The sequence below is a fragment of the Scleropages formosus genome, chromosome 12 (assembly GCF_900964775.1).
Source record: "Scleropages formosus chromosome 12, fSclFor1.1, whole genome shotgun sequence".
Taxonomy (NCBI): domain Eukaryota; kingdom Metazoa; phylum Chordata; class Actinopteri; order Osteoglossiformes; family Osteoglossidae; genus Scleropages; species Scleropages formosus.
Window position 1 is genome coordinate 16,875,700 of NC_041817.1, and position 23,898 is coordinate 16,899,597.

Consider the following 23,898-nt stretch of genomic DNA (forward strand, 5'->3'; position numbering starts at 1 on the left):
CTCATTGTTCTTGATTAATTTGTTCTGTTGCTCCTCACATGATTTGTTTGTTGAACAATGAAGCCTTGGCAGTGGGTAGTGGAGAACCTTCTTGTTGGGTTCCCAAACATGATCCCCCACTCACACCCGATTGTCATCCCATTGACTGAAACACTTCATCCTAATTTCCCCTTCAAATGAACTGATAATCCTAGAGGTTCACATATTTTTGCCACATGCATGTGACATTGGATCATTTTCTTCAATAAATAAATGAAGTACAATGTCATGTGTCTCATTTGTTTAATGGGGTTCTCTTTGTCTAATTTTAGGACTTTATCGAAAATCTATGGGGGGCGTGGCGGCACAGCGGGTTGGACCGGGTCCTGCTTTCCAGAGGGTCTGGGGTTCGAGTCCCGCTTGGGGTGCCTTGCGGCAGACTGGCGTCCCATCCTGGGTGTGTCCCCTCCCCCTCCGGCCTTACGCCCTGAGTTGCCGGGTTAGGCTCCGGTTCCCTGCGACCCCGTATGGGACAAGCAGTTCTGAAAATGTGTGTGTGTATTGAAAATCTGGTCACATTTTACGTCATATTTATGCACAAATAGAGAAAATTCCAAAAGGTTCACAAACTTTCGAGCACCACTGTATGATACACTCACATGCTTCCATCAACACCCTGTATATAAACATATTTGTTTGTTGCGGGTTGTATGTCACTTTGGAGAAAAGCATCTGCTAAATGAATAAATGCAAATATAATGTATGGCATATATTGCATACACACTGCATACGCTCCCTCAGTGCATATGCGCTGCATTTAATATTCTGTACTCGCTTCGGTGAACACTCTGATGGGCCTTCGCTTCTCAGAGCAGCAGGATGATGCTGTCACCTGGTTTCTGTGCCATAAGGTTGGCAGAGTCTTGAGTACTTAATCTGGCACGAGGTTGAAACTCACCTGCGCCTGCTCGGTGGGCGGTGCTGCTCTCTACTGGGTGGGGCACAGTGGGTGTGGCCATCTCAGAGAGGGAGGTGGTTTCTGTGGGATCACAGCAAACACTAGCTTAGAGAGTGAGACCCTTCTGTCAGCTTTTTCCAGTCCCCAGCAGCCAAAGTGACTCTTGTTTTAACCTGGATGGAAGGCTTTGAGTGATGTTTCCATGAAAAGTCAACCATATGACACATAATAGCCCTTATGACTGCTCATGCTGCTGCTCCTCTCAGCTCCTCCCACTGATGGATAGTCCTGCCCCGGTGACCTTGGCATGCAGAGAGCGTGCTCTGCAGACAACACCTCCAAAGCTGACCTGGTGCTGACAGGCTGGAGGACATCCAGCTCGAACCCTTCACCATTTTCATACCCAAGGCTGGCCTGGGAGCAGAAGACAGGAACCTAGTGTGCCCAGGCCACAGAGGGATGGGAACAGTTCTCCATAACACACTCTCTTACAGAGGTTCACACACTGGGACTCACATACATAGACACACGTGGTCGACATCTGGGAAACTACTTAGAGCAGAATGCCTTCTGCAAACTGTTTAAAGAAGTCTAACCACGGGTAACATGGATCTGATTCAGAGCAGAGGGGAGGGCCGCACCCCCTCGGGGGTGGGGGTAAATGGGAGGGTTAAGCAGTGGCCCTTTGGGCCCTCAGACACTCACCACATCACATCAGTTCACCAGCTAATGTCTCAATCCCACAGGCCCCCAGGGGGAATTTCAACTCATTGTTCTTGATTAGTTTGTTCTGTTGTTCCTCGCATGATTTGTTTGTTGAACGATGAAGCCTTCCCACTGGTTAGTGTAGAACCTTCCCGTTGGGTTCCCAGCTATGCAGAGTTCCTCACCGAGGGGCTGTCGTACCCTTGGCTGAACATTTATTTCTTTGAAAATGCTTTTATCCAAAGCAACCGGCAGGAAGATTTTTATTGAATTGCTAGAGCAGTTCATGGTAAGCACTTTGCAAAAGCCGTGTGTCTAATGGGACTTCACCCTAACAAAAAAAAAAACCCCCAAGACGCCAGGGCAAGTTTACTGCCTGTTAAACGAACAGCACATTAGCTCTTGGCACCTCTGCTGAGGAACACCATTGGAGACGATAATTACACATAGACATCTGGAAACACACCGACATCTGCCCTCATGACGTCATAAGATCTTTGACAGGTTATCAGTGGGCCGAGGCGCACGACGGCTCCTCGAGGGCTCCTCGGCTGCCCCCACGATTCTCTCCTCCGCACCTTGCTGACTTAATTGGCAGGGAAACATAGGGGAGTGTGCTAATCGCACATACTCCGCAGACAAACATGAAAAGCAACAAGAAGGCTCGCACTATAAATATATAAATGCAGTTAAATGTCTGTAAACCCTCACATGAAAGGACACCTGGCTGGTAATATTTATGACATTAAACGGCATTAATGTCGTGCCCTTTTCTCGATGCAATTAACCCCCTGCGGTAAGGCTGGCCGACGTCACCGGCGAAAGGGAGGGAGGGAGAGAGAGCGAGAGAGAGAGAGAGAGGGAAGGACACACCATGCAATCTCCTCCCGCCCTTCACGTGGAACTTGCCACCTGTCCTGTGCCTGCTCACCCCCCACCCTAACCTCACAGCTCCCCCCATCTCCACCACTACCCCTGCAAGATGTGCAGACAGGCAGCTCCATGTCGCCAAGGCGAATCCATTAGGATTCCTCCCTCTCCGCTTCTAAAGGTCACTCCTTGTCACGGTACAGACACTCTGACCTTTAGGTGGCACAGGACCTGTCAATCATTGCGGCAGAGGGCCAGAACAGTGGGCAAGGCAGGGACTGCCTTTGCTCCCTCTACAACATAGCGAAAACTGCAACCACCACTGGAGGAAATGTGCTCCAGCTCTAAAAGGGAACTCCAGGGAACTCGTTTCCTGCCCCGAGGAACACCACAGCCATCTTCCTTAAACTTGGCCTCCTCAGGTAGTGAGAGACCTCACGGGGTTCTGAGCTGGATTAAACAGAGGGCAGAACGTCAGCACTGCAACACTGGAACACAGAAGGCCATGCGCTGAGAACTTATGGAAAACGCAGTACATACAGTATCAATGCTACACTGAGATGGATGACTAGCTCAGGGTTGGTTGGAGAGACCCTTTCCATTGACCATGGACTCCTGCAGGAGCCTGCTAGGAGTGCGACCTCACCTCTACTTTGGAATGTGGCCATATCACCTTCAAAGACCCTGATGCAGCAATCTTTCAATACTGATTAAAAAAAATTCCAATTATCGAGAGAGCCTTCCCTCAAATGCGCATCTGAACCGCGGAGTAGAGCCTGGCAACAGTTGTCTGAAGACACAGGATCGAAGACCCCTTCTCTGGAGTGTGCCCCTTGGAAAGAAACGCCAGTAACACCAAGGCTGCCCTTTCATCGTAGGCTGGTACCGGGCACAGCTTGTCCGTTGGCTGTCGGTGAGCACATCGCAAGCTACCGTCGACAGCTCAGCCTCCAGCAACGGACTAATCAAAAACTTTCTCGCCATCTCAATTAGAGATTGTGGCTGTACACCCTTCAGGATTGCAGAACAATGAAGTTATTTTCAGTAAAAAAAAAAAAAAAAAGCCAAACCAATTACTGTGCAGCTGAAAGTTTTAATTAATCCGAAGAGAGGATTTAATTAAGAAGATTCTCTATGCTTTGTGTCTTTTCTTGAGAGTATCCGGTACATGTATCTGGCGGCTAACCTCCGTCGACAAGGAAACACGTCCCTTATCTCCAACATCCCTTCGATTTACGCTGCGCCAGGGCTGCCTCCTTGCAGCTGAATCATCTACTGGGGACCCTGTTTAATGAACTTGCTAGGTGATGCAGAGAAATCCACTGGGCTTTAATCTTTCAGCTTCTGGGGAACATTTAGAAAGAAGCATGCACATATGAAGAAAATGAAACTGTGGGAACTGATCAGGTGCCATTTGACAAGCTTTCTAATAATTGCTAAACACTGGGTCCCTTGGGTCTTGGGAAGCCACCCTGCTGGCTTCAATAATTAATAACAGAAAGAGAGAGGTTCGCTGAGTGCGATATCTGAGGTTTGTGTGGCTTCTCATGATCTGTCTCAGACAAACCACTAGCGCTGTGTTTTATGGCTTATTTATCAGCTTTTCTTCCTGCAGTGGTGAGAGGCTTTCCATGACTGCAGCATCCTGTGTATGTGATATGGAAGAGGTATTTAGGATGAACGTCAATTTCGCAGTCACAGGTACTAAGGAGCAACAGATTCTCCAGGACACTTGCTGAGAGTAAAAGGCTGGGGGTGAAAACATCTGTTGTCATCTGGGGCTGATGCAGTTCCTTGAACATTTATTACCTCCATGATTGCAGCCATAAGAGAAAAACCACCCACCCATCCATCCATCCATCTATAAATTGATGATGAACAGCCACTCGTCCTAGGCAGGGTCACGGAGGTCTAGAGTCTATCGCAGACACATAGGGTGTGAGGCACTGTATATCCTGAATGGAAAGCCGGTCCATTGGAAAGCAATTACATAAAAACTCCAAATAAAAACAAGGAAATAACTATTCTGTCTCCAATCTTACCTTTCAGCTGTGACAGTAGCTGACCTTCTTCCCATAAGACCCTTGTCATCAAACACCTGTGTTAGGATGGCATGTTGGCATGGACAGGGTGTGTTGTGTGTCTGACCGTTCCTGTGCGTGTCTCATGAGTATGTATATGTCAGTGTTAGCGTTCCTGTGCCAAACACACTATCTGTATTGTGTGACTTTAAAAGCATATCTGCGTATGTGCGGAAGTGGGCATGGGTGTCAGAGAAAATGCGCGACAGTGTGCGTAAAATCTTTCAGCATACAAACTGAGAACAGGCGTCCCTCCGCTCCTTAGCCTCCTGCGTGAGGCCAGTTGTTTATAAGTGAGGTTGCATTCTAAGAGGCTGTGCCCTGCCCTCCTGTGTGGTGCACATCTGGTGTGCAGATTGGAGGCTTCCCTGTCAAAGCCCAGATCCGCTCCCTCCTTTGCTGATACCCGCTACTTGCTACCCATCTTTAAACCACGTTATGCCGGCCTGTCTTCGTTCTGAAAGAGGGATAGGGGACTGGGAATCAGGGACCCATAGAGGGAACTTGAACGAAGAGAGCACTGTGTGCTGACAGTGCAGCTCTCAGCAGCTCTGTCACACTGCAGAGGTCTGCCGTTGGACCCGGTCCCAGTCCTGTCTGCACCGCTCTGATCACATCTCCATGCATCACGTCAGAGTCAGAGCGGTTGGGGAAGCCTTTTTATAGCCTGCCTTTTAACCTTCCTACCATACGAGCACTGAGATGGGTAGTCAACAAGATCAGTCTCCTCTGAAGAGGGGTTTGGGGTGCTGTAACTATGGCAACAGAGCTAGAGGGTGGAGCATGCACCAGTGGGGTTGTTATCCCAACAGAAAACTGATGGGTTTCTGCACATACACAGAGAGGATGGCTCTTGGGGGAAGAGGCTTTGCCACTTACCAGGCAGGTCACAGCCCAGAACCTCCATCCTCATGCCAATGCCTGCTGGCGACCACCGCTCAGGGTAAATCCGAATGAACTGAGCGGTGATTTCCTCGAACCTGCGCACCTCAGGTGTGTCGTAGTGAGTGTTTCCCTCAAAGATCTGTGCAGGGACAGACACAAAGTTGGTGCGTTAACAGCTGCAATGGTTAGTGGGGAAGGCAAGATGAGAGGGTCTGCTGTTCCAAGGGGCTGAGAAAAAAAAAAAAAGTGTGAGCTCAGCCCAAAGTGTTGTGTCTCCCACTGACCTTGGGAAGGTTGGTCTTGCTATCCATGATGAAGGTCCAGTCCTTGCCATTCATGCTGTGGGACACGCGATACTTCCTGACGAAGGCCCGGTTCTCCGCACTAGTGCTGCCCTCCCCGCTACGCGCCCCCTGCGTGATGACACCGCGCACTGCCTTGGGCACTCCCAGGTCCACCTGCAGCCACTCCTCGCCTGCCAGCGGTTGCGTGGGGCCGGGGAACCAACCCGAACGGCTAGCGACCAGCCGCGCTGCCCCCGGAGACCAGTGGATGTCCCGCATGGAGGAGGCGGAGATCTGCGACTCTGGCAGAAGGCCCGAAAGCATTCCCTGCATCTCTGAACAGGGGGCGTCTTCAGTAGGTGGCGACAGCGGGAGAAGAGGTGGGGAGTGGGACAGAGGAGGAGCAAGGAGCAGGGAGAGAAACAGGAAGATTGACGTTTTAAGGCTACAGAGATCAATGTTTCATGGTGTTATGTCACAGCAGAGCTGTGACTTGTAAATAATAAATAAACAGTAACAGTAAAAAAAATCAGCTGGGTGTGTTCATGTATGCCAAAGACTGTGCATTGAGTGTTTGATGAGAATGTCTGATATTTATGAGCACGCTTGAGGGAAATGGCGGGTGAAGGTTTTGAAGCTGGCAAACAGTGGTTGAAGTACAGCAGTCAAAGGTATGAAGAGGTTACTCCAGCGCAAGTGAGTCAGCAAGAAGATCGTGGGACAGTCTAGAAAAAACCACAGCCTCAGCTGTACCTGAGAGGCACAGCAACAAGAATAGCAACAAACACACAGCTACTCCATTCGTACAGTGACGGTGAGATTCTTGAGGTTACGGAAGGACTACACTTCGGATTAAACCGACAAAACGTGACTTAGCATGAAAAACACAGCACGCAACACACAATACGCCCCTCTCTACATAGAGCGCTCAACACACGTTGACTGTGAGACCTGTGACAGAGATGGTAGATGATATAAAGCTAATGAAGGAACTACCCTTGCGGTCTGTAGGGAGATGGCGGACTTGACCCTAGGGGATACAGGTGAGGGGCCTTGTGAGCTCCATGTGCCCCCCAACAACACTTCACTCGTTAAAGAACCCCAAACTGCTGCAGAGCAGACCAGGAGGATGCTTGGAAAATGACAAGCAGAACAACGTGTCCTCTGGGAATTGTTGTGTTAAGTCGCAGAGAAAACGGAATCGTTGCCAACAGCTAGTGCTGATCAGTTGGACGGTGAAGTGTCTGTGTAATCGTGATGGCTGAGGTAGGTGTGTACCGAATGGCTGAGTCTCACAGGATTTGAGAACACATGAAAAAAAGGAAGACCTTACCAGTGATCTGGCAGCCGTACAGCTCGAAGCGCAAGGCAATCCCGTTCTTCCAGCTCTGCGGGCGGATCCGTACGAAGCGAGCCAGAACCGGCTGGGGAATGCGGTTCAGGACAACCTCTGAAGGGTCCGTGTTGGCATGGAAAACCTGAACGAAGGTAGAGAAGACAGCAAGAAGGCCCTTAGTCCTGAGCCCCAGTGCTGAAATGAAAACAGGACGAACACACACACACACACACACACACACACGTGTGTTTGGGGAGATACTAACAGGCTGCAGAGCATCTTCTTTCACAGAATGTTGATGGATTTGGGAGGGGGGAGTTGAGGGTCACGCCATCTCCCAAACTCCTGCTCAGGAAGCCAGCGTATTACAAAATGTGGGTCTGGCTGTGTCGGAAAGCGATGAGATGACAAGCTCTGATAACGCACACACCTCTCGTCACCCCGTTGTCCAACATGTTAGTTTCGCGAGTGGTGTCTCGCAGAACAGTGCGTGGGGGACAGGGAGAAGGTCAGAGGAGGGGGCATCAAACCCCACTGCACACACAAAACAGCCGGACTGAAGGGGAGCAACTGACCCAGGGATCCTATAACCAAGGGTCCATCTGGTGTGACCCGTAGGTTCTCCTCACTCTGCCTAGAGGCTTGTGCTGGAGTTCTAGTCGTTCATAGCATGGATGAAAGACAGTGATTCTTAAGATGTAGTAGTAGCAAAAGGTCTATGGAATGAGTTCCAGAATGGAATGGAACACCACCCACTGGCAGGTAGAACAATACTACCCATCATGCATCAACTCAGTGACTTGAAGCAGAATGCCTGCCATCAGGTTGCATTCACAGGTCCCCGCGCCATCAGGCAGGTGAGTGATGGAGAACATTAGCCACATACTGTGTAGAGAACTCAGGACTTCTGCTCTCAGCGATGACTGAAAAACACTTAAATTACTCAGACATATACTTATTACCAAATCTCGGACATGCTTCTCCGTGCGTCATGTCTCCTTCGGGCCTCGTCGATGCAATTCATTTAAGAGCAGACGCTTAACCATGACCACATGCCGTGCTAACATTTGCTATGCTGGCGTGTTTAATCCCAATCTGCTGACACAATGAGGCTGCTGGGATTTCCCTGGAGAAATGTGGGTTAGGATCCCGCCTGGAAAGACTAGTGGCGTCCTTCCGTTTTGGACTCGGCCCCAACTCCGCGGTCACGCCGAGCACAAATTTACAAAAGCAAGAGTAACTCCTTCCCAAAAAAACTGATACAGACATAAGGATCAAAACCCAGGTAGACAAGTAATAACAGGATTGTTAGGTGTAATTATTGGATATAGGTTCTGCGAAGACTGTAACAGTGGGTCTGATGGGTGATTCTCCACTACACTCTGCCCTTAGTGTAAAAAATAATTTATCCCCAATATCACAAGGTGAGGGGGGCATGGTGGCACAGCGGGTTTGACCTGTGCCTGCCTTCTGGCGGGTCTAGGGTTTGAGTCCCGCTTCGGGTGCCTTGCGACGAACTGGCGTCCTATCCTGCGTGCGTCCCCTCCCCCTCCAGCCTTGCGCCCTGTGTTGCCGGGTTAGGCTCCGACTTGCCGCGACCCCGCTCGGGACAAGCGGTTTCAGTCAATGTGTGTGTGTGTGTGTGAATCACAAGGTGTCCAAGAAGGTACTGTGAACATCTCCGGTGAAGAGACGGTTGTATGGTAGAGCAGTCCAACCCAGAGACTCACATACTACTCTCGGTCAGCCGACCGATCGAATTCCCCACCTGCAAAGAACTGGCAGACACACAGCTGCCGTTAATGACACATTTCCACACCCCGGTGACAGGAAGCTGACTGGTAGCGTTGTCAAGGCCGCCTGACGTCTAGAGCTGCAGTTCTGCTCGCTTTCCCTCTCTGTTGCTCCGTACGCCCTAAGCCTTCACTTGCAGAACGCGCAACTGGCGGCTCCAGCTCCACTGTTTGGGATATGCATGAACTAATGTCGCCCACTGTACTCTTGACCTTGTTTCCTGTGGATGACATAATTTCCCAACAGCTCAAATACATCCTCTGTATGTCACAAATCCCCGTAGTCCCAACGGTTCCTTTATGGATATTAAACATCCCATTCGATTAATGAGCCCCAATGTCAGAATTAGAGAGAAAACTGTGAACCACTTGAAATGAGCCTATGTGTGACGCCATGTATGTTTGAAATGTATAATTATCTTCGAGAGAAGCAGTCGCTGAAGCTCGAACCTCTGTATCATCTGCGTATATGGAATACGGACGAGCTGAAGCAGTCTGCCTTGGCATCATCAAACTACACAACTTCAGCAAAAGTGGGCAGAAAAGCGAACGAGGGCACTTGCGTTCCGTCTGGAAGAACACAAAGCTGCGCGTTTCCCGGAGCACCCTGTTTGTGGGAGGCGCCTCTGTTAATGGCCCATTTCAAGGAACGGGGGAATTCTGAACACCGGGCCAAACAAATTCAGTCTCCATCCAGTGGCACCACGCAGACTCCACCCCCGTGCCGCCCGAGTGCCCGGCAGATGCCCCCAAACCACGATTCTGCTCGAGCCTGCGTTACGATCAGGGCCATAGAAGCCCAGCAGGCCCACGGTACATACTTTCTGTCGACAGCGGAGAAGCAGGTCATCCGTCGTTCCCAAGCCTCCCTCGCCAGATATCCTCAGTTTTAAGCTGGGGCGGAGGAGCCCGAGAAAAGCTGAGCTTCCCGCCGGCAAGCGACTGGGTCCCGGCAGAGAGGTAGGTGAAGCAGTAATCAAAAGCATGGAAGCAGCCCCAGGAGGCATGTGGGGCGTCGCTGCTGGGCATCACTGCTATTATTCAGGGCTAAATGGTTGGGGGAAAAGGAAGGAATCCAGGGCAAACCAGAGGCACATTACAGTAATGTATCAGACAGGCAGCCAGGGAATAGCTTGCAGACGCTGCCTTTTTTGTCGGGGAAGCACTGCGTTTCCCCTCCATGAACCGTTCCGGCTGGGTACATCAATCAGCAAGGCTTACCCACTGCGGCTGTGTGCTTCCACCATTTTCAGTTACATTAGTTACAGCACGGTGGTGAGGAGCAGGGTGTGGCGGGGGACAGGGGTGCTTGACCTCGGGTCACTGCTGCGCTGAGGTTAACCTCACACACCACCAGTGATAAAGAGACAACATGGTATTTCCTGCGTTTAGGAGGGAGAAATGGATCCTGCTTCCGGTTGTGCGCGTTCTCCCGTGAGGGTGATCCACCTTGGCGCCGGTCCACTCCGACCCCCTCCCCGCAGATATTAAGGGATGCGACAGACCCGGGCCAGCTAATCCGCGGGGACTTCCGCATACGGGGAATAATGCAATCTGCAAAATCGAAAGGGAACAAAAGCTTCTGCTGTCGGTTCGAGGGGTGACCTGAGTGTGTGTGGGAGGGGGAAGCAGAGCAGCAAGAAATCCCATTAAAAAAAATGAAAACAAAAACATGACTTATGCTTGTTTGAAATGTAGAATCCCAGTTCCCCAAAGTCCCAATTTTCACAGAAAACAGATCCTGTTTCTCACTGTGCAGGCAGGATGCTGTGGTTGTCTGCAGTTTTGTCTCAGATGCTCGAGCCCCCCCCATCTGCCCATTTCTGGCCGCCTGTGCCCCCCTTCGGCTTGTCTCTGCTGCACTCCTGTAGTTTCCCTCGCTTCGGGGTGGAGGGCAGAGATGCCCTGAGGGCTGATGTCTCCTGCTGCTCATTCCCACACTGGCCTTAGATCCCTCTCTCTCTCTCAATTCCTCACCTTGGCAGTCAGGGGTCCCTCAACTCTGCAAGCCTAACACAGGGAGAGTTCCATTTTGAGCGTTTACATATTTTTTCTAGGAAACCATAAGTGCTTTTTTCTAAACTGGATCTGTCTGGGTCAAACAGTATTAAGTTGGTAAAAATTAGTGGAAAAAAACAAGAATGAAAAACCACCCACGCAGCGCCGGACAAACGTAAATCCAGCCACTCCAGAACCATTGCGCGGCACGGCCGAGACGGCGTGCTTGTTCGTGAAGAGGGGGTTGTCGGAATGAGCGCGCGTGCCTGAGGAAAGCTTCCCGGTGACGGGGGTCCCAAGGAAGAAGTAGCAGGTAGCCCATGTGTAAAAGGATTGCTTAGTTTGTAAGGCCCAGGTATGAAGGTGTATGAGGTTTGGCAGCAGGCCCAAAGACTCTCTCCAAGCCTGGTGAAGTCCAATCTGCCTGACAACGGGAGGGTCTCCCCTCCCGGTGACGAAGCCGGCCAAGACTTGCTGAATTATTCAAGCATCGGACTTGGGGAGCGCGCCCATGTTGTGTCTGCTTGCGTGGAAGTTGATGAAATAATAAAGACCCCTCAGCGGGCAAATGTCACACATGGGCACAAACGGGACACTGGCTACGCTGGTATTTAACTATTCATCACCTCATCGGGGGAATGGGTGAATGAACGCAGCCTCATTTCGAAGCAGCGCTGCTCTATAGGGAGCTGCGGCAATTAATGCAGAACAAGAGGGTCCCATTTATTTTTGCGTGCCTGGTTGAACAGTCACCTTCGTGTGTCACGTAGCTAGAGAGAGACCCGCAGGGGTCGGAACGCAGCGGCCTAGTCTGTCTGGAGGTGGAGGTTCAGGTTACAGTAGGGGGGTCCGTGAGATGACCCGTGGGCTGAGAAGTAATTTCTGCAGAGAGCTATTCTCCATGTTCCCATCTTGGCCAAGTTCTGAGATGTTCGACTGGAAGCCAAGAGCACCAGAGGGAGAAATGGTCAGTCTTCATTGTTCCGTCCAAGACGTTAGCTTTGCTCTTTCTCAGTCTTTTCCGCCTCTCGTCCTTTCCCTCGACCCCTCCCACCCGCTCTGACCTGTCTCCATTCACCCATCCACTACTGCTAATCTCTCCCCCATCGCTCTTCAAGAGTCTCTCATGCTGCACTAAACTCCGTACCTCCCTTCACGGTTCCACAATCCCTCACTATGCAACCCCATGTCGTCTTCTTATCGCCACCTCCCAAGCCCCATCCCTCCTATCTCTTTCCAAGTAAAGATGCTGACAATAGGAGCTACACTATGTGTTCAAGAGTCCAGCACTGTCTCTCTGACAAGTGCCATTGGTTGACTCAATGTGCCAGAACGGGTGCAGTGTCATGTGAGCACGTCTCCTTCGGACCCTCTTATCCAGGTCTCCAACCTTTGCACAGTGTGTCCTGTTTTTGTGTGTGCAAGTGTGTGTACTTGATACACGGTATTCAATGCATGACTAAAAACGACAGTCTTACCATAGTAACACTATAGTGTTGCAGGTAACTACACGGTGATCCAACAGCATTCCAGCTAAATCACTGAAAAAAATATTTCTAATTATTGTAGTGCAACAACACCTTCCTGTTACACGGTTTTCCTGTAAAACAACAGGTGTGCATATTATCATTACAATTAACAGGGCCACAAATGTAGAGACTACACAATGCTACAACCGTCACTTCCTGTGAATGTTTTCATGGATGATCTCACCATGGAGACCTGCAGCCCCCTCTGAGGGGTTGGACTGTGGTCGGCAGTCCAGACAAGCACCGCAAGAACATCCAGGGACCTTTAACTACGGTTCAATCTTCCCAAACTGCCACGGAGGCCTTTCTCGGCAATCGGCCTGGCTGACGTTCCCTCCAAATCTGCATTTGTCTTGGCTAATTATTTCTGATGCCTGCTTCCCGAGCCCCACGTGCCGCACACCTGCTCGGAAAAGATAACATTTAGAGAACAGTTGGAGGTGGGAGCAGGGGACTCTTTCGCTTTCCATTACTTCGAGGCTTCTCCTCCACATATCTCTACATCGCCACGTGACCCTTCCCCATCCCTGCTTTGCCCCACAACCGGAACATCGTTGGGTTCGCGTGACATCAGATCTGAGCCCGGACACTGCCAGGCTATTACAGGACCGCCGGGAGGTAAAAAAGCGAGGCCATGAACACGGACTCGCGTGTCGCAGACAGCAGGGCCCCGAAGTTTGTTCTCTTCGCCTCCTGTGTGCCGTTTCCGTTTCCCAACATAGCCACACTGGTAGAAGCTGTAATATCAGCGTACATTACTGCACCCTTGTTCTGATGGCTTTTTCTGTGGAATGTGTTGCCGGAGAGATGGTCATCTTGTCAGACCGACAACACGCGGTCCTCTCCGATGAGTTGGGGGTTGCTGTGCTGTGACATTAGAGTGAGCATCCCCAATAATAGCCCTGGCAACAGCACAACCAGCATCACGTCCTCACCTGCAGGACTGTAGGATGCTACTCTTCTGCTTCTTACCTCTTATGTACTCTTACCTACAATCCAAAAATTTTTTGAGCACCCATTACCTTTATGGTTTTTTTTTTTTTTTTGAAAAAAAAAAGGCAGATACATAATTTTCCACAAAAAATGATATATTTTCTATTTTTAGCTTTGATAAATATTGCAATTTCAAGTTTAAATACATCAAATTTATCAATAAAGCCTCTTTATATAAACTGTTTTTACTTTCATTTTAATTAACAGTCAGATGGGACAAAAACCATTATATGCTCTGGGCTGCCAGAACTAGGAGGACATCATCACAGAGACTGCAGCTGAACACATATTTAACTAGTCTGCTCCAGTTAATATGGAAAAACGGGCTTTACTGTTATGTCAACAGCCGTGAATACAGTAGCTGCGACTACTTCTTAAGGGAACAAATACATTTACCTTTATTTATTTAGCAGACACTTTTCTCCAAAGCGACTTCCAACGAACACCATGTAGCATTATCAGCCCACACACCTTATTCACTGTGGTGACTTACACTGCTAGATACACTACTTACACTGGGTCACTCATCCATACATCAGCGGAACACACTCTCTCTGTCACTCACACACTATGGGGGAACCTGAACAGCGTGTCTTTGGACTGTGGGAGGAAACCAGAGCACCCGGAGGAAACCCACGCAGACACAAGGAGAACATGCAAACTCCACACAGACTGAGTGGGGATCGAACCCACATCCTATCGCACCACGAGGTGCTGTGAGACAGCAGCGCCACCATGCTGCCCCCATAAACAATAAACACTCGTCCACCAATAAATGTATAATAGAGAGGTTGTAAGATATCCTTCAAATAAATCCAAAGAGGAACAGTTTGAGGAATTGCAAAGGAGAGCAAGAAGCTCTCAAAACGGGCAAGAGACAGCAAGTATGATTGTTCGGAAAGACATCGGTAAGTGGGACTTGAGGTGCGTTCACAGATGAGCAGACGCATCTCACAAAGGCCTCCCACTGCGACAAAATACAAATCTGAATAAATCTGAATTCTCATAAATCTCATCTCATAAACACAGTGGCCACCAAGGGCTTCGGCATGAAATCTGTGATTTACGTTTGAGATTAAAAAACAGAGATTAAAAACCAGTGGGAGCGTAAATAATGAATAATGACAATCTCAGCTCCTGTCACCAATTTGTAATGGCCTAAAAAATTTGAGTTTGCTTTTTTTTTTTTACACCAATCTTCACCTCACTGTCTGGATTTTCTCCAGTTCCCCCCCTTAAAGCAATCAGTGATAAAGCAGATTTCCTGGGGTTTCCAGGTAATAAAGTAGATAAGAGGAGGCTATACCCTGCCCCCCGTGGAGCCCAGTCTGCAGTCATTAACTCAGTGCCTCGCACTAATTTACCCTCTGTCAGGTTTTAACAGTATTCTCTAATGCCTCTCTCATGTGTCAGTCTTACAGTCTGCAGCGTTACAGTTTCTCTTTTCTGCCCCCCCCCCCCAGCCTTACAGTATGGGATTGTGGGAAAGTCTGTCCTCCTTCAGAGCCATGTGGCTCCGTCTCAGATCCTCTCAACTTTGGGGCAGCGCGTGCACTCAGGCGGGAAGGGAAGCGCGTTTCCCAGGATTCCCAGCAATTTTGTTGCCGAAGCGGAACCGCGCTCTGAGCGCAAACACGGTGTAAATGCCAGCGGGGCGATGAAGATGAGACCCCAGTCGCTGAACCAGATGGATGTTGGCCATGACCCCCGTCAAGTCCCTTTTGATAGTGCTTCAGTGGATGTCTCCCACGCTATCTGTGTTTAGAGGACCCCAGCACAGGTGGTCACGCCAGGTGACTCCGTAAGGAAAAAAACCAACAAAAAGCCATTGTTCCAGTTGGTAGGTAGCCTTCCCTGTGCTAGTTCTTATTGGCCACAGGCGGCCGGTAGTAGGATGCCAAAGAATAAAACACTGCAGGCTAAAGCTATAGTGTATGTTCATGTACCCAGGCATTCGCACAGGACGGTTGACAGTAATAGTTTACCGAGGTCTGCTGGTCCCCGTGACCATACCTTGTGGTTCTTGCCGTGGCGGTAGATCATCCAATCCTCCCCATTGGTGCTGACCTCTAGTTTGAAGGTAGTGACGAAGTAAGACTTCTGTGTCTCCTTAGAGATGGCCCCCTGGGTGGCGATACCGGTCAGGACCTTGAGGAAGCTCAGGTCCACCTGATCAAGGCAGTGTGAGAAGAAGACACATTTCAGCTATCTTCTTCTTGCCTTTGATCACGAAAGACATCAGCCAGCATCACCCTGAGATCTTTCTCCCACTGCTGCAGATCGATAGCCGCGAGTTCAGCGCTAATCTAATCTAATCTCCTGCTTCTCAGCACAGATGATCAACCCCACATGTCATCTCAGTTTCACTCAAATGACAATTCGTGTTGTGTTTTCCACTGGGAGGAGGGGAGAACCGCAAGGTTATGCAGGGAACACCAAAGTGGCAGCTGTCACTAAAGAGACCCACCATGGCTTGTCTGTCATATTAGCTTGGAGGGAAAAGCAACAGGGAGAAACACATTGTTTTTACTGTTGTTCACAGAGATAGGAGCCTTGTTCACAGACCCCTGCATACCCGCCAAGGGGAGAAAAAAGCACCTTGATGTGGGAATCAATATCACAGAGGGCTACGGATAACTATTTATTACCCGTAAAGCACCCTCATCAATCAGCTGGCGGTTACCATCAGTGCCGCCATGTGCTGCCAGCTGACTCCGCAATGGAGAAAGCGGAGACCAATGAGCTGCCAACAATGCAGAGAAGAACATTTAGTGGAGGGTTCTAAAACTCTAACCGTAACACTGAATAGCGTTGCAGACCGAGAGGTGCGGTGCAGGCTTGCACACTCCTGCTCTCCCCAACCCCACCCTAATCCACAGCCCCAAGGGCAGAAACACAGGGGTGTGGAGATCTACCTGTCAGCAAAGAAAAAAGTTACTCATCTAAAGGTTACTGGACAGTACAGCACTGGCACACACACTCACATGAATTAACACATCCCCCCCAATCGTACTGAGAGGTTGGAACTGAGAGAACTAGGGTGGTGAGGCACGTTGGCATTTACAGCAGCTGTCGATGGCTTGGGGGCCGTTCTCCGCCCCAGGGTAGGAGGGTGCATCGGTGCGTGGCGTCCACCGCCCCTCCAAAGTGCTAACACGGAACAACAGCTGGGACTCATAGAGGCATGTGGGGACCGCGGAAGCCCTGACCGCAGCCATGTGGGATGTAGGAACAAGGCTTGGCTGCTGCGATGGCACTCCATTGAAGGTACCTCGGAGGGAGAATGCCTTTAGCACCCCTGCTTCCGAAGGACTGGCGTAGCGCCCCGAGGTGGACTCTTATGCCCTCACCGAGCCAAGGCCATCGGGATTCAGGGCCGAGTATAGCGGCAGCTCCCAGAAGCCTCTTGTGCACACTCATAAATCCTGTCAAGATTCCTGCTGGACAGACCGCGTGCTAAAGCAAATGATAGCCCCTGGCTTCAGGACGTATCCACCTGACTTAGCTATTCCCCGCATGCCTTGGTTGCCATAGCCTCAGCAGGGTCTTCTCAAACACTGAAAATGGCAGATGTGCAAATCATTATTCACTTTCCCATTTTCTCTCAGAGTCTTTGTTGGGTACTTGCTCTTCCTTAACCAACAAAGAGTTGCTGTGACATTGCTGCGTAAAGGTGGGCTCACCTGAATATATTCCTTGTTGCTGTCCTCGCTGGGGGTCCAGCCATTGTCCTCGTTGTTGAGTCGTGCCTGCCTGGGGGACCAGAGCCCTTCATTGAAGGTGGAAGAGGCAGTGATCTGGTCATCGGAGATCTTCCTGGACTCCATGCCGAGGGCATTGCTGCAGTGAAAGGCTGTTGGAGGAGACAGGGTTAGAAACTACGACAGGACCAGGTTAGACCGTGCAGGTAAAGCCAAAGTTAAGGAAGGTGACACTCACTGTCACTGATTTCCCTGTGCGTCATGTTGTACCGAGCAGAGAAGCCATCCTTGGCCACCGCCATGTCGGTGTGGAAGGAGAGGGAGAGGAGGCCTGTAGAGGACCGGATCTCAGGAGGTGCCTTGGTCCCACAGTAACGTCCAATCAGAGGCCCTACTGCAGACACACGCAATAGCACGAATCATAGGCACATCTCAAGTGTGCAGGTCAGAGGTCTCCTGGGCTTTGACTAGCATTTAATAAACTGGAAATCAATTAAACTTAAGCAAATGGTCATTTAGCTCGTCCATGCCGACTCGTGGACAAGCCCTGATGGGGGGGGGGGGTGGTCCACATACGGGTTGTGTTTCCCCGCTTAATGCCGCTCGACAAGTGATCTGGGTGTAATGTGCACTGATGAGCTAGCTGCTCCACCTAGCTCCCAAGATTAAACGTGCTCTCCTGGCATGCGCTCGATTCGCGGACCAAAGTAATTTATATTGCACTCCTTTCCTCTACTTTAAATCGGGAACTCGGCCTGCGCCAACACGCACCTAATGTAAAGAGTGTGCTACCTGGGTGCTGGGCAACACGGGGCTGAGGCCTCCAGTGTCATAAATCGTTTTGGCGCTCACAGACAGAGGAATGGAGAGCGTTAAAGGAGCCATGAAATAAGAAGGAATCGATCAGGGGCATTGATTTTCTTTTTTGAGGAGAAGTGGATATTTCAAAAAAAGGCTCTTGAGCAAATGGCAGAAATAAGTCTCTTTACCGACAGCACGGATGGTTAGCATATCAAGACTAAGTACGCGGTAAACGGAAGCGACACGTGTGGAACACCTCTCCCTCCGGGGCTTCTGGTCTCTGACCACAGTGCTGTATTCCCACAATACAACGCAGTCCTGCTGATGGCTTCATTGGCTTCTTCACTATATTGCCAAGAAATGTTGCTTTCCATCCCTTTGGGGTTGTACTCCCTGCAGGGTGGGGTGGACAGGGCTCTGCTCCAAGTGAGAATTAAATACTACTGCCCTATTACTCATGTCCCCGTTTTAGTCTGGTAACAAAGGTTAATATGTATGCCTTCCACTCACTCCCACATCCACCCCTGTAATCAATAATTACATCCCAACAGCTCAATACTTCTGTCCCGATGCTGTAAAGACGACGGTGTGGTCATTGGAGGTGCTTCTACTTCCCTAGACGATATGGACAAAACAACCGTGGACATCATCCATGCTTAGGCTCCGAGCTGCGTTCCACAAAGGCCACGCCAACGCACACTTCATTTTTCTGCGTGTTCCATGGAAACAACTTCTAGCAAACATGCACTAAGCACATGCTGGATTGTGTGTCCCGGACTCACCCTGTGGGAGACCGTCCCAAATCTCCAGCCAGTCGTACTTGCACTCCCCTTCCAACACCATCAAGGGATCGTTCTCCAGGTCAAAGGTCACGAAGGTCAAGGTCACCTCCATGCGAGGCGGCACGATGATGATGAAGGTGCATTCCAGGTTGTGGGGGTATTTGTCGGGATACCCTGGGGACTCGATCACCCCAGACCGGCTCGTGAAGTTCCGAGAGCAGTCTGAGCCTACGACGGTAGAGCACACAACCATGAGGAGGACTGGACCGTTTGGACACCCATTTGGAAGTTATTAGAAAGTGCTGCATGAAAATACCTGAGATAAACTGCAACCGTTTGACCCTGAGGCCTCGCTGTGGCTTTTTCACTGCGTACTGTCGAACTGTATACTGTTTAGAGCCTGTGCTGTTCATAAAACCAAATTTAAGAAAACGAAATACAAATGCTATTAACAAGTATTTAACTGACACCTTTCATCCAATGTACATATTGCACTAAACAGTCTATCTACTGTACTAAACTACCATCCACCCATCGGCAAGAACCGTTTGAGCGGGGTCGTGGCGGCCCGGCGCCTAACCCAGCAACACAGGGCGTAGTGACAAAGGGGGAGGGGACACACGCAGGACGAGATGCCAGCCCATAGCAAGGCATCCCAAGCAGGGCTCGAACCCCAGACCTGCCACGCAGCGGGCATCGGCTGAACCCGCTGCACCACCATACCCCCCGACCACTAAACTACCAACAATTTTTATTAGATATGTATATTATAGGGGGATGTGGTGGCGCAGTGGGTTGTTCCTGATCCTGCTCTTCGGTGGGTTTGGGGTTCGAGTCCCGCTTGGGGTGCCTTGCGATGGCCTGGCATCCCGTCCTAGGTGTGTCCCCTCCCCCTCCGGCCTTACGCCCTGTGTGCCGGGTTAGGCTCCGGTTCCCCGTGTCCCGTATGGGGTGAGTGGTTTGGACGGACGGATGTATATTATAGCAGAGCAATTAAACACACACTACGGACAATTTAGAGTCAGCAATTCACCTTCTGCACAAGTCTTTGGATTGCGAGAAGAAGTCCATACAAACTTGGTGAGAACTCCACGCAAACTCCACGTGGACTCAGACGGATTCAAACCCACAGCCCAGAAGCTAGCCACTACGCCACCTGTTCCATCCATCATCTAACAGCAACCAGCAGACATTTAACAAATACAATCCTAAGTACAGAGGGACTACGTAACTTCACTAGGAGAACTCATTAGTTCAGTCATGTGCTTAAGTGCTCAGGTAGGGTTAAAAGCAACAGACACCAGATCAAACCTCAACTGTTGTAGTAATTAAGACACAGATGGCAATGTTGAAACAAACAGCATGTGAGGAGCTCCCGTGACTGGTTAGCTGTGCAGAAGCCCTGACAAGATGCTTTGCAACGTGGAATCATCACGATGCTCTCCGGAGAGCCTTGCTGGCTGTGCCAGGCTGCCAGAGGCCTCCTCAGAAGCAGGTAACCCCTCACATCAATCTGGATGAGGTACAGATGACCCGGGACTGGAAGACTAAAGTCCTATAACTCCAGTGAGATGTTCTTTCCTGGCCGAGCACTAAAGGACCTTTTGGTCGCAAACCCCTTGGGTCATTTTCACCTCGCTCCACCGGTAAAACTGCGCAAGGCAGGCTGTGTGCCGGTACAGAGGCCTGAGACGGAAGTCAGCGGAAAAGGCTGTCGCATCGTGCAGAAAGCCCTGCTGAAGCGTGCCACATAGCAACATCTTTAGCGTGTACGTCACGGCGTCGCTCTGATTCATATTTCATGCTGTTGTTCCCAATCGCCCATCGGTCTCCTCAGCGGGGCAGGGTAAAGTGGGTCACGTTCGGCACACGAACCCAAAATCTTACGCGAGGAGGAGGAAAAGAAAACGCAAAAAAATGGGCAGGCTCGACTTTCCTGTTCTCCCGCAGCTCATCGGGTATTCGGATGTATGCCGAGTCGGGAGTCGAGCTCGCACCCGCCGCGCGGCACACGCGCGCTCCCTACCCCTCGACAATCCGGCTTCGCTGCGGCTCCGGGAAAAACGGCGATCCTGCCTCCGCTGCTCCGCACGCAGTTCTGCCAGGGGGCACCTGCGTGTCCTACGCAGCAGCGTGTGGGTGAGTGGACGCCCGCCCGCCCGCCCAATCTCCCGCATACGCACGCTTGCGACGCACGCACGCGAGATAATTGCAGCAACTCCCACAATCAAGCCTTGTACACATACACTTCAACAAACCGACAGGTACAGTTTGTGAAGAGGAGAGAGCATTATTCCCGGCTGTACGGTCGGCGACAGGAAGAGAGAGAGGGGAAAGTGAGCTAGACAGAAAGGGAGCTGTTGACAGGGTCTCGAGCAGACAGTGTGGTGCAGGGGGGGGGGGGACATTGGTATTAGGGGATCAAAAAACAAACAACCAGTAATCTGCAGCTCTTAACTCTTAAATAACTGCGATGCCTCAACTATTTATACCTCCTCTTCCCAGCGGTGACCCGGCCGGACCGCGCACCGCCAATCGCCGAGAGGTGGTCCGAGAGCGCGGGGGCCCAGCCCCGTCCCCGCGCCCACCTCCCGCCTGCCGTGAGCGTCGCCCGCACACAACGACCGACGCCCCTCTAAAAAGAGAAGACGCCTCCCGGCTGCGCAGCTTCCTCTTTGGGCATTTTACGACGGGGTGGCCGATTTCTGGAGGGACGCGCCCAGAGGAGCCACCCGAGCCGGGAGATGGGACACGGAGCTCTAGGCTGGTTCCGGAGCCAGCGGCATTTCTGCTCCGTCAGGTGTTTCTGCCACCGCCGTCGTCGCCGCCGCCGCCACCCTAGTGAGAACTGAGTCCTTCGGGGCCTCAGTTGGCCGTGCGTGCACGCGCACACCGTGTATTCTGGGAAAGAGCAGCCTTCGCTCTGGCGCTGCTCCCTGTTCCCTGCTCCCACACTCAGATATAAATATCAGCCTGGCAGTGTGGGCACAGACAGCACCGGTCTTAGCGGCGTGCCGTCGTACCTGTGCCCGACGTGCATCAGTAGCCTCCTAGCAGGCACGGTCTCACACAGTGCCACGCAGTATCTCGCACCGTACCGCAGTCTAGCACGGTATATCGCAGTCTACCACGGCCAGCCAGGGTCTCCTGTAGTCTCGCACAGTCTACCGCAGTAAACTACAATTTACCACTGTCGCCCGCAGTCTTCCAGAGCCTCCTACAGTCTTGCAGTGTCAGTCTGTGGGAGCTGTGACTCCTTTCTGTCCTTCTGATGCGTGACCACTCCACCACACCCTGGTGAAATAAGTCAACGCACACACATGCTAGTGAACGCGAAGGATGACCCCGTCAACCCCGTGCATGTCATTGTGTGTGTGCACAGCATGGCTGAGTCCTTCTTGCCAGCAGCCCTTGGGCCAATTAGTTCATGTTTATGAGCATGCCGAAAACCCCATGTGCCACCCACCCCCCGGAGTGCCGACGCGCCCCTCCCGGCCCCGCGTCCCCGGCACGCACCAGCCACGAGCGGGGATTTGGCGAGAGATGCGTCCACTCGGGGGGAAGTAACGAGGATGTTATTGTGGGTTGCTGGGTAGAAGTAAAGCAGGCCCTTGGTCCCCCCTGGGGGGCTGAGGGGTGGGGGAGGGTCCCCAGAGCAAGGCGCACGCGTGTGCTGTGTGAAAGACTCCATCTGCCCCCGTTCAACGGCTTGTCTTGTACTGGTCGGGATGATCACTTCAGCATTAATGTACGTCTGCTGCAGTTCGGCTCCGTCCGGCTCTCCCGTTTGCTCTTCTCGCGGCCTACAGTGCGCTGCAATACGGGAGGGATGGATGAAGATATGGGCCTGGTCCTGCTCTCCGGTGGGTCTGGGGTTTGAGTCCCGCTTGGGGTCCCTTGGGATGGACTGGCGTCCCGTCCTGGGTGTGTCCCCTCCTCCTCCAGCCTTACACCCTGTGTTGCCGGGTTCGGCTCCGGCTCCCCGCGACAAGCGGTTTCAGATGGATTGTGTGTGTGTGTGTGTGTGTGTGGATGAAGATACTGCACTTTGCATCACTGCAGCACTTCCTGCCAATCCATAGGGCAGTGCAGCTCTGTAGCTGTCAATGAAGGTACCATGTTTGGCAATTACAAAGAAGAGGAGTGTCTGCAGGAGAAGAACAACTGACTCTATCAGGGTACGGATGGTGAGAGTCACAGCATAGCGGGAGAAGGACAGGCAACGAGAGATAAGCGCGGAAGCCCTTAAGCAGCAGGAAAGACCGCCATCACCACCATGGCTTCTACACTACATAGCCACAGGTGGGAGGGAAAGCCATGGCTGGGGGGCAGTTAGAGGGAAAGCCCTAATTGGCTGACCCCGTCCCGGGTGCTGATACTCCAGTGGTGGGCCAGGGCTCTGTTGGAAGTCTTCCTGCTGTCGCCGTGGCAACAGCATCAGAGGCGGGCAGGCAGGCAGGCGTGGCTGGAGGTTTAAACGAAAGCGTGACTAAATCACCGGGGTCCTCGTAATGAGGGCAGAAGAAAAGGGAAGCAGAAGGGGTCACTGGGACTGGGTAGAAGAGTCTCCATCAGCCCAAGGGATGAGGAGGTGGAGGGGCAGAGGGAGGAGACCTGGGAGGAAGAAGCATCGGAGCGCAATACTCTTAACTCTCTCAAACAATACTGTCCACATCACTCCAAGGGACCCTCAAGAGGAGCTTGGATGTTCCCCTCTGAACAAACCCCTTCAGGGTCTGAGAGAGCAGAGAATGATGGGAGTGCCTGACCAGAAAAACCGTAGCACGGTGCCTCCAGGTAGGAAACACGGGACAAGGTGCGATGGCCGACAACGAAGCAGAGACTCGGGCCGAGTGGCCGAAAACATCCCTTTCCAAGGCTATCGCTCGGTGTTGCCCATCAAAGGAAAGCATACCGACTTCCCGTCGGAGCGCAAAGGAAGGATTTGAGAGGGACTTGTTTCCCAGCTGTGGGGAAGCAGCAGGGTGGTCACGTTGAGCTGTGTATTTTTGTAAGATCCAATCACAGGGCGAGAGCACGGCCCTCCAGTCCGCACAGGCAGCCGAAACCAGCGTAAATAAACGCGTGTCTCGCGGGAGCTTCACTTTCTGGCACCGTTTGGCCCTCTTCTCCCCGACCTTGTAAACAGCGGCTTTCGGAAATATTTGGCAAGAGCCTGACATGTTCAAACAAACAATCGCGC

At 51.5% G+C, this 23,898-nt stretch overlaps 1 protein-coding gene across 5 annotated transcripts in view; it reads right to left on the bottom strand.

The window, feature by feature from the left end:
* LOC108920686 (neuropilin-2-like) overlaps positions 1-23,898 on the bottom strand; it is a 55,676-nt gene that overhangs the window by 14,632 nt on the left and 17,146 nt on the right. For 4 of the 5 annotated variants that reach the window (XM_018729622.2, XM_018729620.2, XM_018729618.2 and 1 more), the window contains exons 4-11: positions 18,696-18,923; positions 17,351-17,506; positions 17,095-17,264; positions 15,425-15,580; positions 7,096-7,240; positions 5,763-6,112; positions 5,473-5,617; positions 938-1,018 (exon numbers count right to left, since the gene is read on the bottom strand). In XM_018729622.2, coding sequence (XP_018585138.1) covers positions 938-1,018; positions 5,473-5,617; positions 5,763-6,112; positions 7,096-7,240; positions 15,425-15,580; positions 17,095-17,264; positions 17,351-17,506; positions 18,696-18,923 — 1,431 coding nt within the window. The remainder of the gene's footprint in view (positions 1-937; positions 1,019-5,472; positions 5,618-5,762; positions 6,113-7,095; positions 7,241-15,424; positions 15,581-17,094; positions 17,265-17,350; positions 17,507-18,695; positions 18,924-23,898) is intronic. The other variant, XM_018729619.2, reaches the window with a different exon arrangement.